Source organism: Moschus berezovskii, chromosome 14, assembly GCF_049115385.1.
Source record: "Moschus berezovskii isolate FMDL1 chromosome 14, NW_MosBer_1.0, whole genome shotgun sequence".
Lineage (NCBI taxonomy): Eukaryota > Metazoa > Chordata > Mammalia > Artiodactyla > Moschidae > Moschus > Moschus berezovskii.
The window spans coordinates 30,068,226-30,082,984 of NC_142473.1; the positions used below are offsets into that span (position 1 = coordinate 30,068,226).

Genomic DNA, 14,759 nt, shown 5'->3' on the forward strand with positions numbered 1-14,759 from the left:
TTCTCTCTGGCCGAATTTGATGGTAAGGAAATATTATCACATTTATTTTTTTATTTGTGAGTCTGTTCTGATTTAAAAAAAAAAAAAGGGAGAGAAAGAATGGGAGTAAGGTAAGCTCTCATTTATTTAAGAAGGCCTCTACCCAGTGTAGAGGAATGACACTTAGAAAAAGCACAATTTTGTAAACACTGGGGTAATAGCTGATTTAGAAAAGGTTTATCAATGCTGCTAAAACCATTAGAGAAACTGTTTGAGAACAGGATCTTCAATCTCAAAATATCCCACAAATTACTTATTAATGACAAAGGGACAAAAGTGGAAAATTCTGTAAATCCACTTCCAAGTGATTAAACATACAGTTAGCCAAAGGATCAAACCTGTCAGCACGAAAATCAGGACAAAATGCAATTATGTCCCTTTTGATGTGATGTTAAAAAGTGGCAACACCAGCCGTGCAATGTTCTTGCTTATGGTTACAGTCTGAATCAAACTATGAAGAAACAAGAAAACAATCCATAGAACCATGGGACATTCTACAAAACAGCAAATCTGAACTCAACAAAATGTCAATGCCATGAAAGACATCCCGCCTACACACGCACTCCTTCAAAGAACCTTAACCAAAAAAAAAAAAAAAAAAATTGAAAGGCAGGGAATGGTTCTGGATTTTTTTTAAAAAGACATGAAAACCATATCCAGTATGTGATTTCTGATAGAGTCTAGATCAGGAAGGACAAAGAAACACAGATAAAGAATATTAATGGGACAACTGGGGAAGTCTGAACATGAACTAGACATTAAGTAATAACACTTTGCCTGTGCTGTGCTTAGTCCGCTCAGTCATGTCCGACTCTTTGTGACCACATGGGCTGCAGCCCGTCAGGCTCCCCTGTCCATGGGATCTCCCAGGCCAGAATATTGGGGTGGATTGTCATTTCCTCCTCCAGGAAATCTTCCTGACCTAGGGATTGAACCTGGGTCTCCTGAATTGCAGGCTGACTCTTTACCGTCTGAGCCACCAGGGAAGCCCAAATAACGACGGTGAATATTAAATTTCTTGAATGCAATGAGGTTGAGGAGGAAAATGTTCCTATTTTCTGGATCTCATGCTGAAGTATTCAAGATGACATGTTACTATGCCTGCAACTTGCTTTCACACAGTTCAGAAAAAAACAAAAAAAGATATGTGGATACATTATTTAGAGAGCTAGAGATAAAACAAGTGAGCAAAATGTTGACAGTTGATGAACTAAGCAAGGAGTGTATAAGCATTCCTTATACTTTCTACTTTCTGACAGTTTTCAAAATAAAAATTGAGAATAAAATGCAACCATATCCGTCAAGAGTCAGCGTACCCCACAATGACTGCTAAAGCAAAGACAATGCCTGGAACAAAAACTTGATTTCACAATAATTTTTAAATTCTCACTTTTCTACCAAGTGCCTTATGGGTTAACTACAGAAATACAAGTTCTTGATTTAAATATATAAAATATAGGGAGTAAGTAAAATCACAAAGTCTCATCTGTGTTAAAAGTCCCCAAAACTTGAGATTACAATCACTGTCTATTTCTCCAAGGTGACTGGATAATTCTATTTACTTCCCAAAAGCATTCAACTCTGGGTGGGATCTTAATCTTACTGCCACCTTATTCTTCAGTTTCACCTTAGAGACAGTTGACTACATCCTGAATTAATCCTTTCAGCACAGAATTTTTCAATAGTCTCAAATGTGTGAGGGATTTACAAATATGATTAGCAGTAATAGTAGCCAGAAACATAATGCCCATCACTAAACCATGGCTGTTTTAATAAAAGCCATATATATAAAATACTTCCTTGTCAAGAACATTTATATCTGATCTTATTTTATTTGTAACACCCTGTAAGACAGACTGTTTTCAGCACATAAGCAAAGCACTAGGTTTATACTGTTTTGTAACCTAAACTGCCTACTCTTCTTGCCAACCGGCCCAGAGATAGAGAGATTTGCTTCAGGAAAAGGAAACAAACAGCAACTAACATTCATGTGATTACTAACAAAACTAAAAGAAAGGTCTCTTCACAACAATGCGCACAAGATATGCATAAGGAAAAGTGAAGTTCGGTGTCATTTAAGCTGATCTCTATTCAAACCTCAGAGATAAAACCATTTGAGCAGTAATTTAGGACTGAATTAACTTGTTTTTTCCCTCCCTATCTTTGAAGCTTTCGTTATTTAAGTGTTTCTGCAAGAAGCAAGGTCCTCTTCTATTCAGAAGCTGATGGTGTGTAGTAACCTCTGCATGGCTCGGCTGATCCCAGGCTGATAATCAACAAACAGCCAAATACATACCACATCTGACATACAACCTTTTCCCCCAAGACTGTCCCCAAATACTCCATGATAAGCAAGTGCTCGTATCACTGAATTCTCATGCTACAAAGCCTTCCAGTATCAAAATCTGAACTCTGCAGGGGCAGGACACCAGCCGAGGGAAAAAAAAACATAAGAGAAGAACCGTGGCAGATATTCATATCAGATAAAAGCTTTGAAAAGATCGTTCAGATAACAAGTTTAGCAGTTAGACTGAGAAATAAAGATTTCACGTTTTTTTCTTTAACCAGTAACAATTCACCCCAGATGTAATCAACTAAAATGCAATCAGCCATGATATACGGAGAAGCCTGTGTTTAGAAAGGCAGTGCTGCTCCCAAAGTCAACGCTATTTAAGGCGTTAGCTAATAAAGACCTGGGCTTCCCTGGTAGCTCAGCTGGTAAAGAATCCACCTGCAATGCAGGAGACCCCGGTTCGATTTCTGAGTCGGGAAGATCCCCTGGAGAAGGGATAGGCTACCCACTCCAGGATTCCTGGGCTTCCCTGGTGACTCGTCTGGTAAAGAATCTGCCTGTAATGAGGGGGACCTGGGTGAAGATCCCCTGGAGAAAGGAACTGCCACCCACTCCAGTATTCTGGCCTGGAGAATTCCATGGACTGTATAGTCCATGGGGTTGCAAAGACCTGGGTTTTAGTGCACTTCCTTCTGGCTCCCCGGGTAGGAACTTCTTAATAACTGACACAGCACCAAAAGCATGAGCACCAGTTGCTCCTCTAAGGCTGCGTCTTCTGGAATCTTCAGAGGGGATGGTCTCATGTGGGCCAAGTCAGCAGTTCCAGACGAGGCCCCCTGACTTTGACTCTTCCAAAGCCTTCAACTCCTCAAGGCTTAACATTTTGCCCGAAAATCTTAACTTAGCCAGCCTGTAATTTGTTAATTCAATTACGCTGTTTTCAAGCTATAGTAAATGTCCCTATTCCAACATTCACTGCCAAATAGGCATAATACACTTTCAGCATTCTAAGGTTTAAATTTTTCATTAAAATATTGGTGATAATATCTACACACTGTGGCTTACTGGAACGAAATAGAGTCATGTCTACACCTGTAAAACAGAAAAAGAAACGTCTGTGTCGGCATACATTTTAGATAAGCACATATTAGTTAAACTGGAAGATGCAAAGGAAAGAGATTTATTCTCAAGGTGGGCAAGGAGATTCAGCCGTCCTACAATTATAATCCAAAAGAGTTAAAAGAAAAACTGAACAGAGAGCAGATTTATGCAAAGGCAACCAGCTGAAGGCTGATCAGTGGAACCACTTTCTTCCTCGGTTTCACTGGAGAATCACCAGTCTTCCAGGCTCATCAGGATTGGGCTGAAAAGTAATAAGAAACGAGGGCAGTTAGAGAAGGAGTGAAAGAGCAATTGAGGAAGGAACAACCTAAAGACAAAACAGTGTGGATTCTGAATCTGGTGCGAGGAGCAAGAATTTGAGATTAGGTTTTCTGCTAGGGCAGTGTCATGATCCTGTCCAGGGAAAAATTACAGCTGCGGTTGTTGTTGTTTTGTCGCTAAATCATGTCCAACCCTTTTGCAATCCTGTGGACTACAGCCCACCAGGCTCCTCTGTCCATGCGATTTCCCAGGCAAGAATACTGGAGTAGATTGCCATTTCCTTCTCCAGGGACCTTCCCGACCCAGGGGTTGAACCCATGTCTCCTGCATTGGCAGGTTGATTCTTAACCACTGGGCCACCAGGGAACCCCACAGCTGTGGAAGGTGGACTTAAATTCTGACTCACAGAGGCTGGAAGTAGGGAAATCAGTAGGGAGCTTCTGCTAGTAAAACATGGTTTGCAGAGGACGTTGAGGCGTCCCGAAAATATAGTAGAGAAATAATCAGCCCCATTTTATTCCATTTTGTTTCTGTCCAAGGGTGAAAGCTAAAGAAGAGAAAAAGAAGACTCCAAATTTCAGGGCCTTGGAGACCAGGATGACAAAGGTGTCATTCACTGGCAGTAATAGAGACTCTAAGGAAAGTTGAGACCTAGGATGAAAGGTTCAATTTCTGACATGTTGACTTCTAGATTACTGCTAGCCAAGTGGAGATGTGGTACAGACAACAGGAGAGATGGGGCCTGGGAACCTTTTGTTTTTAGGCAGATTCCTCCTTGCCCCCTCGGGGACCTCATAACTTAATTCTAACTTGATGTTGCCGTCTAGTGCGGGATGGCTCAAGAGGATTTAGAGTGCCTGCTACCTTACCACGGAAGACTGCCAAGAGCAAGCTACTTACTCTAGGCATTTTTAAAAGTCCATGTCACTAGAATATCAACTTCAAACACTGAGTAGCATTTAAATATATATCAGAGCACTTTCATTTCAAGCCTATTTAACATTTCTGAAATATCTAGATCAAAATGTTGGGTCAAATGACTATATTCCAGTAAAACATCTACTAAAAGAAAAATTTTCCCTACCCCACATCTCTCATAAGATAATCACCCCATTCAAGACACCTGTCAGTCATAATAGATTTTCCTTCCTGCTCGTCTTTCTTGAAACCTTACCGTCAAGTTTCTCTTTCGAGTAATAATAAAGGCCACATGTCACTTCTGCTGTGCATGTATATAAATACCTCCATCTCCCTTTCTTCTAACCCCAGTTCAAGGCCAACTGCTCCAAAGCTTTTGAGAACCAGCACTGGAAGATCTTCAAAGAGAAAGTGCCCATTAACCACAACAGCAGCTGCTGGCTAGAACCTGCAATTTAAATCTCTGAAAAAGAAACTGTGGCTTCTGAAATTTAAACAAGGAGGTGCCACTTGTAATTACAAACATTCCAGTGGGTTCCTTCGTTCATTGATGGTTTCCAAACAAAGGCTTTTTATTCGATTTTGGTGGCGCTCCCCAAACCCTGAAGGTAGGCATTCCTTTGTGCTTTTCTGGTGCCCAAGCCAACTCAGAAAAGGGGTACAGGAGGAGGGTTTTACCTGGCCAAGGCTGCTCCAACGACCACCCCCCAAACCATCTCATGTGTAATTACTTGTCTGGCTGGAAACTAAAAACCCAAATGCTTCAGATTTATAGTCTACATTAAAAACATTTGAGTAAGAAGCTCTTAAAAGACACACACACACTACGCATGATAACTAATGAGAATCTACTCATTAGTTAGCACAGGGAACTCTACTTTAATGCTCTGCGGTGATTTAAATGGGAAGGAAATTTAAAAAAAGAGCAGATATACATATAGTTGATTCACTTTGCTGTAAAGCAGAAAATAACACATTATAAAGCAACAATACTCCAATAAAAAATAATTTTAAAAATTAAATTAAATAAAAGACACACACACACACACACCCTCACATTTCAAGAACCTTGGAAAATGGAACCAACCTGTTTTCCGAGAAACCAAAAAAGTTCCAAAATTAACACCGAAATATTTGAACATTTCTAGCGGAAATTTTTAATTTACATTTTAAATTAATGGACAAATATTGAGAAGTAAAAACAGTTAACATTTTCTCTCCCTATCACCCAGTACCCCCATTCTACAAAAATAAAGCCCAAATACTTACAGCTCCGAATGGGTTTCCCACACCAAAGAATGAATTCTGTGATCATTTCAGTTACAGAATACAAGCTGAAATTAGCACTTGGCTAATCCAAAAAAACATAATGTTTTTTTTTTATAATTTTTTTTTTCTTTTAAGTCATATACTCACAAAACGCCAAGGCATTTATACCCTGGAGACATTTAAAGAAAAATATACTGAATGAGGGTATCTCACAGCCATCGAACTAAAAAATAGCCTTTCCTACAGAAGTCTTCCGATGCAGAGTATTCATTATGAGAAAGTCTAGAAATGGCCAATCTCGCCAAGGGTGATTTCCATAGCTTGCCACAGTTGAGGGATTAGCTACAATTACTGCATATTTACACAACCATATTTACACAACAATAAAACTCATCTTACCCCATCCAAACAAAACCTTGCTCAAAATAAACCAAACCACACAAAAAGGTCTCTTCAGTGCAGACGGTAATCACGTAATCACACTCTGGCTTCTCTACGGCCTGCCTCAGCTCCTACCCACTGTATCAAGCCTTCACTCCACCTTCCTGGGTGCAGCAAGACTAGGGCGAATAATTCTACCAGTGGAGAAATGTACATTCAGCTAATGATACTGTGCTTTCGGGTGTTCATTCTAAAGTAATTTATGGAAGAACTGGTAGGATATGCTGGATTTGTTAAAAAGTACCTGGGACGGAGAGGAGGTATACGGAAGGTTGATGGACCATGGGTAAATAATTATCAAATCGTATGATTTGCACAGAGGGTTAATATGGCATTCTTTCTCCTTTTGTGTATAATTGAAATTTTCCATAATAAAGTGAAAAAAAAAAGAAAATACAATCAACATAAAAAAGGTCATCTTGCAACAATAACATAATTTTTGTCTTTAAGAAATTCTCAGCTTTGTCCCAGGCTTAATGCAAAGGACAAGTACCTGGTAAGAAAATCAAAGATGCCTTTTTTGTTCTTAAGGGCTGTTCCTTTATTCTTTAGTTACATGGAACCAGTTCTACTGTTAACATTACTCCTTGATATGACAAAACAGAAGCTTAAAAGTCTAAAGCTGAAGCTTCTGTGAAGCCTAGTTTTCACGCATCTGACTTAGGACCGCAATACAAATCCAGAGCTCTCCCCTCCGCAGGTGCTCTGAACAACATTCACGTAGTGGCTGCCAGATAAAGTCCACAGGTTTCAAATTCACTTGTCAACACCACAGACAACATTACCAAAAACTGGTCCTTTCTGCCCAGAGATTACACCTCTGATCCATTAGTTTATTACTGAGAACAACTCTTCCTGCCAACGATGCTGGCTAACCCACGATGCAAGTCCCTTACTGGACATCCTCACTGGGAGACGGGAGAGACAGTTCACAGGTTGGACATCAGGAGACCAGCTCCTCGTCCAGGAAGCATAGCTAACTTAGCCTCAGTTCAGTCGGCCTTCCTTCTTTGGGCTTTGGCTCCCGCACTGAAAAATAATGAGATTTTACCGATGATTTCTAATACGTTCTCCTTTCCAAAATTCCATGACTGTAAGACACTCTGATTCCTCAACAGGTGATATGAAGCAAAAGAACCTTGCATTAAAATGTTACAAGTTTCTATTAAATAATTTTAAATATGGCTATGAATACTGGGTGAACTTCTGTATAAGTGCATATATATACACATATGCATGTGACTATATACATATTTGTGTGTGTACACACAAACACATGCACACACAGGCTAACTGACATCATTAGGTGCTTATATGGGACTAATTGCTTACAACTCAAAGCAGCAAATTTTCAATACTGCAACAGATGTCGCTGTGTGATTTCTCCTTTCCGTCCTGGATTTTCTGTTAAAAATGCCCAGCGTGATGGTCAGTACTATTCTTCCCAAGAAAGAGATACAATATTTGAATCCTTTGGATTTATATCTTATAAAATTTCTTCATATGCTGGTAAATTTCCATTCAAATGATAGCATTGATTCATTTGGCCCAATTTAAGAGATTCCCCTGCATAAAAATGGGGCCTTTTGTTAACACTCAGGCACACACAAAACCATTTTTAAAATGTAAATTCTAAGTGGCCAGTTAAGCATCAAAATGTCACATACAGAAACCGAGAGACTGAGTTTATATTCACAGCAATATTATAAAGTTTTTAAAGCCTGAAAATCACTTAGCAATATAGGCCAAGGAATAATTTTTTAAAAAAAACTCACTTATGTTTAAGGCCAAAACATACCAGGTGTGGGCAAAAGGCACTGAAAACTCCCAAAGCACCTTTCATGATCATGAAAATTTTGGATTTTAGTTTTCAAAGCATTTCTTTTAAAATAAATAAGGCTAATACTATAATTGCAAGACCTCTTACCCGTCTGACAGTCACTATCAACCACTTTCTGACACATGTCATAGAAAAGTGACATCTCTTTCCATTCAACCAATATATCTGCCAACAACCATTCATCTCAACAGGTAGCTTCCACTTTCTTCCGCTTAAATTCAGAGCTGGGAGAAAAGATTTCAAAATCTCCCTTTTAGACCCAGGAAACCATTACCTTCGGGGGTTTTAGAGGGAGCCGAGCGAGCTGAGCAGAGCAGGCAGGGAGTCCAGGGAGCCGAGGACCAAGTCGGATAAGAATATGAAGTCAGGAAACCAGAGAGGAAGCGCCAGTGTCCTGCCTTGGCTTCTTCCCTGTCCCACTCCCCTTTCCCAGGAGGGCCATTGGGGAAAACTGGATAAAGCATGTACAACATCCATATGAATAAAGCTCTTTGTTCCAGAGCACTGCCTGCTCTTTTCTTCCCCCCTTTTTCCGTATTTGTTCATTTCAAAAGATTGCTCAATGGGTCTCTTGTTCCACCAAAATGTCCCAGGCAAATAATGCAAGCTTGTCTCGTCACACAAGTCACTAAATGAAGCCTTGTGCGTCTCCAGTGACACACTGTAAATATAAAGTGGCATTAATGAGGGATATTTTATCAAAGCTATCACAGACAAGTGTGAGTCCCTCCCACGGCTACTGGATTTGAAGCAGGGAAAGGCGACAATAGCAGGGCGGCACTTTTGTAAAGTCCCTAACCCTCCCCGGTACACAAGCCCCAACAGGCTGCGACAAGCAAAAACTCAGCCCCTAGGCTCCCCAGCAGACTACACAACCCCACCCATTGGCCATCCTTTCTACAGCTGAAAAGGGAAAAGGAGGGTGACCAACCAGGGGTTCACTGAGGGTCAAAAACAACAGCATGCCAGCACCCCAAACCTAACGGTCATGATTTACACTGAGTGAGCTTTGATGATCCCATTTTAGCTGCATTCCATTAACATCCATTTCTTCCAAACACAACAGGAAGGATGGGAGATTTTCTCTAGGGGATAGATGGGTTCAGTTACAGGGGAAGAGAGAACCCAGACCCCACTGCACAATAGCCCTGGATGGCTACCCCAGTGAGGCTGTGAATGAAACAAGCCTAATGAAGTTCAAAGCCAATGCCAACAGGTTTCTCTAATCCTGGAGTAGGACCTGGAGACTTCGGAGAAAGCTTAAAGTAAGAAGAGTAAGGAAGAGAAGTCCCTGGGTCCCCACTTGAAATCTACTCTCCCGTCTAGGACCTGGGGTTAGGCCAAAACCCTTTCTCAAACTGAGCACCAAAATACACATTAAAAGCAAAGAAAAAAGATTTAAAGAAAGTTGTCTCATCCCCTCACTATAAATCAAACCCAATTACTTTCTAATTTGAACACAATCTGATAACCAGCGTACAAACAGGGATGTACACAAGAGCAAGAAGCTGCTTCCATGGTAACTGGCAACAGAATTTTCTTGTAGCTTTGACATGCACGGTTGAGCTCCAGACCGCTCCTTTCCAAGTCAGCATACAGCCCTCGCTGAGGAAGGCAACTTCTTACCGCGAGATACTTACAAATATAGTACTGCCGCTACTACCCCGAGCCTTCAATGAGCAGGCTGGACAGAGAAGGTATAATCTGATCCTGTTCTGCTGCCAAGCAGCATTGCATGGCTCCCATTTTTAGTCCAAAAGCAATATCCCCGGCCAGCGCTCCCCCCACCCCGCCTTTTTTTTTTTTTTTTTGCAGCCAATACAAGTCTATTGTTGCTTTTATTATGCGCCAGTTACTGAGCCTGTACTCTCGCTCACGTTTAAACAGCACTGGCGCTTTTTACAATGCAGCAGCAGAGGGATCTCGTTCAGGAACATTTTATTGAACCCATCCAGTCAGAGACATCACCCGAAATGAAGTTGTAACCACAACGGCATCGGCTGAACCCAATTATCTCGTAACTCATAAATTAAGAATTCACAGTGGAAAAACACATAAACAACATCCGGAGACAGTGGCAGGGACGAAAAAATCCTCAGCTCTGGAACTGAAGCTGCCGCCAGATTTCCACCCCAGTGGATCCCCGATAGGTTTCCCAAGCCGAGCTCCCTTGCAGACCTGTCCGGGGAGTGGGGTGAGCAAGCACCCCGGCATTCCCCCAAATCCAAAGCTAGCGCCCCGCAGATCTCCCTATTTCCTACGGCGTGTCTCCTGCGGTGTTTACGTAACTGTGTGTCCTCTAGCGTGTAAACAAAAGGCACAGCCCAAGTGGAGAAGCGCCCCGGGAGCCGCACCGTGGCCCCCAGAGCTGCGCCCGCCCGGGTCGGGGGTTCCGCGGGTGGGGGCTGAGCTCACGGCGTCCTCCGCCACTTGTTGCTCGCGGGTCCTGCGGCTCCCGAGCTGTGAGGAGGGGCTTTGCAGGCGCCGAGCCCTGCTGCAGCCCCTCCAGCACCTCCCCGCCCCCACGGCCCTGAGCCTGGGAGTCCTGGCTCCCCGCTCCCGGCCCGCGGCGGGCGGCCAGGGGCGCGGGGATGCCGCGCGGCCGCGAAGCGCGGCGGTGGCGGGAAGGGGAGGCAGGGTGCAGCACGGCTCGGCTCTCCGCTGGGGAAGAGCTCCGGCTCCCTTTTGTTAGCAAAAGCAAACACTGCCCTCTTCTTTCCCGACCGCGCCAACGCGCCGCGCACACGGGCAGCCACACAGCGTGCTCCTTGCCGAGTGCTCGGCGTCTTCAGGGAAGGAGCCGGGCGTGCAGAGCCGCCCCTGGGCAAATTCCCAAGACGGCTCCGCACACAGAGGGCGCCGGGAGGCCCGCAGGGTGCCCGACTGGCCGCAGAGGCCGCGAACGGTCCCTCCACCACCCCCGAGCTGTCGAAAATGACAGGCGGGCTGGAAATCCGGTGTCCCTACTCGCGGCGGAGGACGCCGTGGGGCAGGCGGGTTGCGGACTCCCGCTTCTGCCCGCAGAGGCGGCGACAGCAACCGCCCCCGCTCCATTGGGGCCGGGCCCGGGGAACTTTCCCTGCCTGGAGCCCGGCCAAGAAAGCCCGCAGCCGGGCAGAGGGGGCGGGGGGTCCGCGATCCGGCTGGAGGGAGACACGAGGGGCGAGCGGCTGGGGACAGGGGAGGAAAGGCAAAGCGCGGGGAAAGCGGGAGCGATCAGACCAGACGAGTCGGGATGTCCTGTGGACCAGTGAGGAATCGCGCAGGAAGCGGCGGCTAGTCAACCATGGGGAGGTTACGGGGATGGGGAATGAGGGGCCCGCTGGAAAGGTGGGGCGAATGGGCAGCCCTGGGAGGCGGAAAGACCTGCAAGTTATGGGGACGGCAGCGAGTTTGGGAGGGTCCGGAAGGTTTGCGGGGGGTGCCTTCGATCCATCCCCTTCCCGATATTCTCTAGCCCCCGGGGCCCCTCATTCTCACTGCACTCCGCACCAATTAGGGGAGAAAAGGTGTGGGTGCAGCCATCCCCAAGGGTTCTAATTCACACCAAGCTGGGCAAGGAAGAGGGGATTTACCGATCCCCTCAACCCTTTCCATCTCAGCCCTTGAGTTTTCTCTCCACACTCCCTCCGATTTGGATTTAGGAAGTGGGGGAAGGTTGTCATGGAAACGTTTCCCCCCTCCATGGCTACGGTCACTGGAGCGCCTTAAGAGATTTAGGGGGCCAACGGGCCGGTGCCCACACCTACCTGTGGGGATCAGTGCCGCGGCAGAGAGAAGCAACAGCAGAAGCCGGAGCCGGAACCCGGGAGGCGCCGCTGCCGCCGCCGCCGCCGCCGCCGCACACTGGGGTCCGCTCGGCAGCACAGCACTCGCCATGTCGGGCACCTGCCTCAGACTGGCGGTGGTGGCTTCCTCCGGAGCCCGAGCGGACAACTAATGAGATGCTAATGACATGCGCTGGAGGCGGAGTCCCGGCCGACCAATCACGTCGCCGCGAGCCGAAACCGGCTCTCGGAGGACTCGCCCCCTCCCCCACCCCGCCCCCTGGCGCTGGCTTTCGGCGGCGCGCCCGCGCCACCTAGGGGCGGGGCCAGCGGGAGGGGCGTATGCAAATATGTTTATGTTAAAATTCGTTTTCGCTTCCCCCGGATCCAGGAAAAAGTGTTCTCCTGGGCCCCTGGCGTGTGAGGGGCTTCAGCTCCGGGGGCGGGGTCTAGCTTCCCGTACACCTTTATTAGGAATGATTATAGCCATCGCTCCAGGAGACCGACGACGAGAATCTCCCTGGGAGGCTCCCCTGCCCGGTACACCGGGTGCAACCGGCCAGAAAACCAAACGTTGCAAATTTCCGTCACTCACCTTGCACCGAAGGAATAGATCTTTGGGAATCGGGGGCTGTTCGAGAGTAGAGAGTGAGAAGGCAGGTCCCCGGATTGACAAAACAATCTGGGAGAAGTGCATGCGTGCTTTGCACGTCCGGCGGAGCGGGAGAGCCCGCTCAACAACCTAGCGGTAGACTTGGGCATAGTTGGGAGAAAGGAGCCGGAATCCGGCTCTCGGATTTTCGAGTCGGTGTCTTTACGGTAGATTCTCGAGAAAGGTAGATTGAGGAGGGTTGACTCAGGATCCCCGCAGCGTGCTGAAGTCCTCCTACCTGGCTTTAATATATATGTCACAGATGTGTATTTACATGATCCACATGTATTATTAGATATTTACGATTACACACACTCAACAGAAAATCTTTTCTGTGAAGACTTAGGGGTGGAGGACGGAGGCATGGGATGTGAAGAGAGGGTCTGCCATCGTCCTCCTCCAGGACTCAAACCCACTCCCCTTGCCGCCCCTTTGCCCCTACTCGCGCCTCAGACAGCTGGGGACCAACAGGTGTTCTGAGCTTCCCGCGTCTATGGGAGAAAGAAGCTCTAGGCTGAGGCGACTCGCTTCTTCGGACTCGCTCTCCCTCTCCGAAATTGCCTTTGCTTTCTTCTCAACCAGGCAGCCGGCTCTCTTGTTTATCTGCTTTTTAATTACTTATTTTCTTCCTCTCTAGAAGATCGTGTGCGCTCTGACCCTCTGTTGCTCAAGCATCAAATTGAAGGACGAGCCATATTAAGTGTAAAGGTTTATAATAATTTAAGTATTCATAGAATGTAGAACAATAAGATGTAGGAAATACAATTTGCATAATAAATATCAATATCACAACAGCTAAAACAAACCATGACAAATTATCTGTGGCTAAATGACCAAGAGATTACTGAATGTAAATTGCTGTCTTCAGCTATAGTCTAGAGGAGCCCTCTGTCCTCATCTTGCTAAAAAAAAAATAATAATAAATAAATTTTACATATCAAAAAGGAAATCAAGATCTGCCAACCCACCAAATGAATTACACTTAAAAACAGCCTCCTATTATCCATTATGCATAAACTAATTTCAAGACTGCCCTGTCTTCACAGCCCTGGATATTCTGGTCTGTAATTACAGGACCTAATACATGAACTGCAGGCAGTCCTCCAGAAGTTGAAAAGCTCCAGCAGGCAGACAGCACTACAGGAGGCTGGAAGCCATCACCACATGGTCACTGGGATAATGTCCAATCGGCAAAGTCTGACCAATTCTTATCACCCTCGGAAGTAAAGCTACCTCGATCAGATTAAGTGCAAAGCAGTGTCCCACCACGATCAGGAGAAAAACACTGACACCATATGTATGCTGAAAGATGTGGCTCAGATGGTTAAGAATCCGCCTTCAATGTAGGAGACCGGGGTTTGATCCCTGGGTAGGGAAGATGACCTGGAGAAGAGAATGGCAACCCACTCCAGAATTCTTGCCTGGAGAACTCCATGGACAGAGGAGCCTGACAGGCTACAGTCCATGGGGTTGCAAAGAGTCAGACACAACTGAGCAGCTTAGTTTCAGGTTTTCAAGGTCCTATATCCCAGTAAACCTAGACCCCTAGTATAAATTTATATTTACTATTATTATTATTACTACTTTGCACTTATGGAGTTCTAAGTATTTTGCATGTGTAATCTCATTTTATCCTTAGAACTATCCTCATGGCATAGTATTCTCTCCCATCTTGTATTTTTTAAACGATGAAAGATTAAGTGATTGCCCCAAGGTCAAAGTTTGTAAGGTACAGGCAAAGTTTATGCAGTTAACCACTGTATTATACTGGGCCTCGATAAATATTTGTTAAATGAATGAATAAATTTCACATTACAGAGCATGAATAATAAGCTACATTTTTAACACAAGGTGAAAATATGCCAGCAACTCAGAAACATAGTTTTTAAAATAAATAGATAAGTAACAGGAGTGCATTATACTCCTAAGGAAAAGCATTCCTCATGAGGCTGTAACTCCAAGAGAATCTAGTCAGGCCCCAACCCTCCTACACGAAGAACACAGTATGGGGACATTGGAAGATGCGGAGTGTTTTCATCTCCCTTCATTCTCTTGGCACATCAAATGAACACCTACGCAGATTTCCAGTTGGCAAAGAACAACACGGGACATTTCTGTAGGAAATGCTAATGCTGTATGACTTACCGCCCCAGAAGA

The 14,759-nt window shown here is 45.1% G+C and overlaps 1 protein-coding gene across 3 annotated transcripts in view; it reads right to left on the reverse strand.

Moving 5' to 3' along the window:
• Positions 1-12,098, reverse strand: part of CADM1 (cell adhesion molecule 1) — a 363,473-nt gene extending 351,375 nt beyond the window's left edge. For all 3 annotated transcript variants that reach the window (XM_055423068.2, XM_055423067.2, XM_088842946.1), the window contains exon 1: positions 11,933-12,098. In XM_055423068.2, the coding sequence (XP_055279043.2) occupies positions 11,933-12,062 (130 nt within the window). In that variant the 5' untranslated portion in view covers positions 12,063-12,098. The remainder of the gene's footprint in view (positions 1-11,932) is intronic.
• Positions 12,099-14,759: the final 2,661 nt, after the last annotated feature.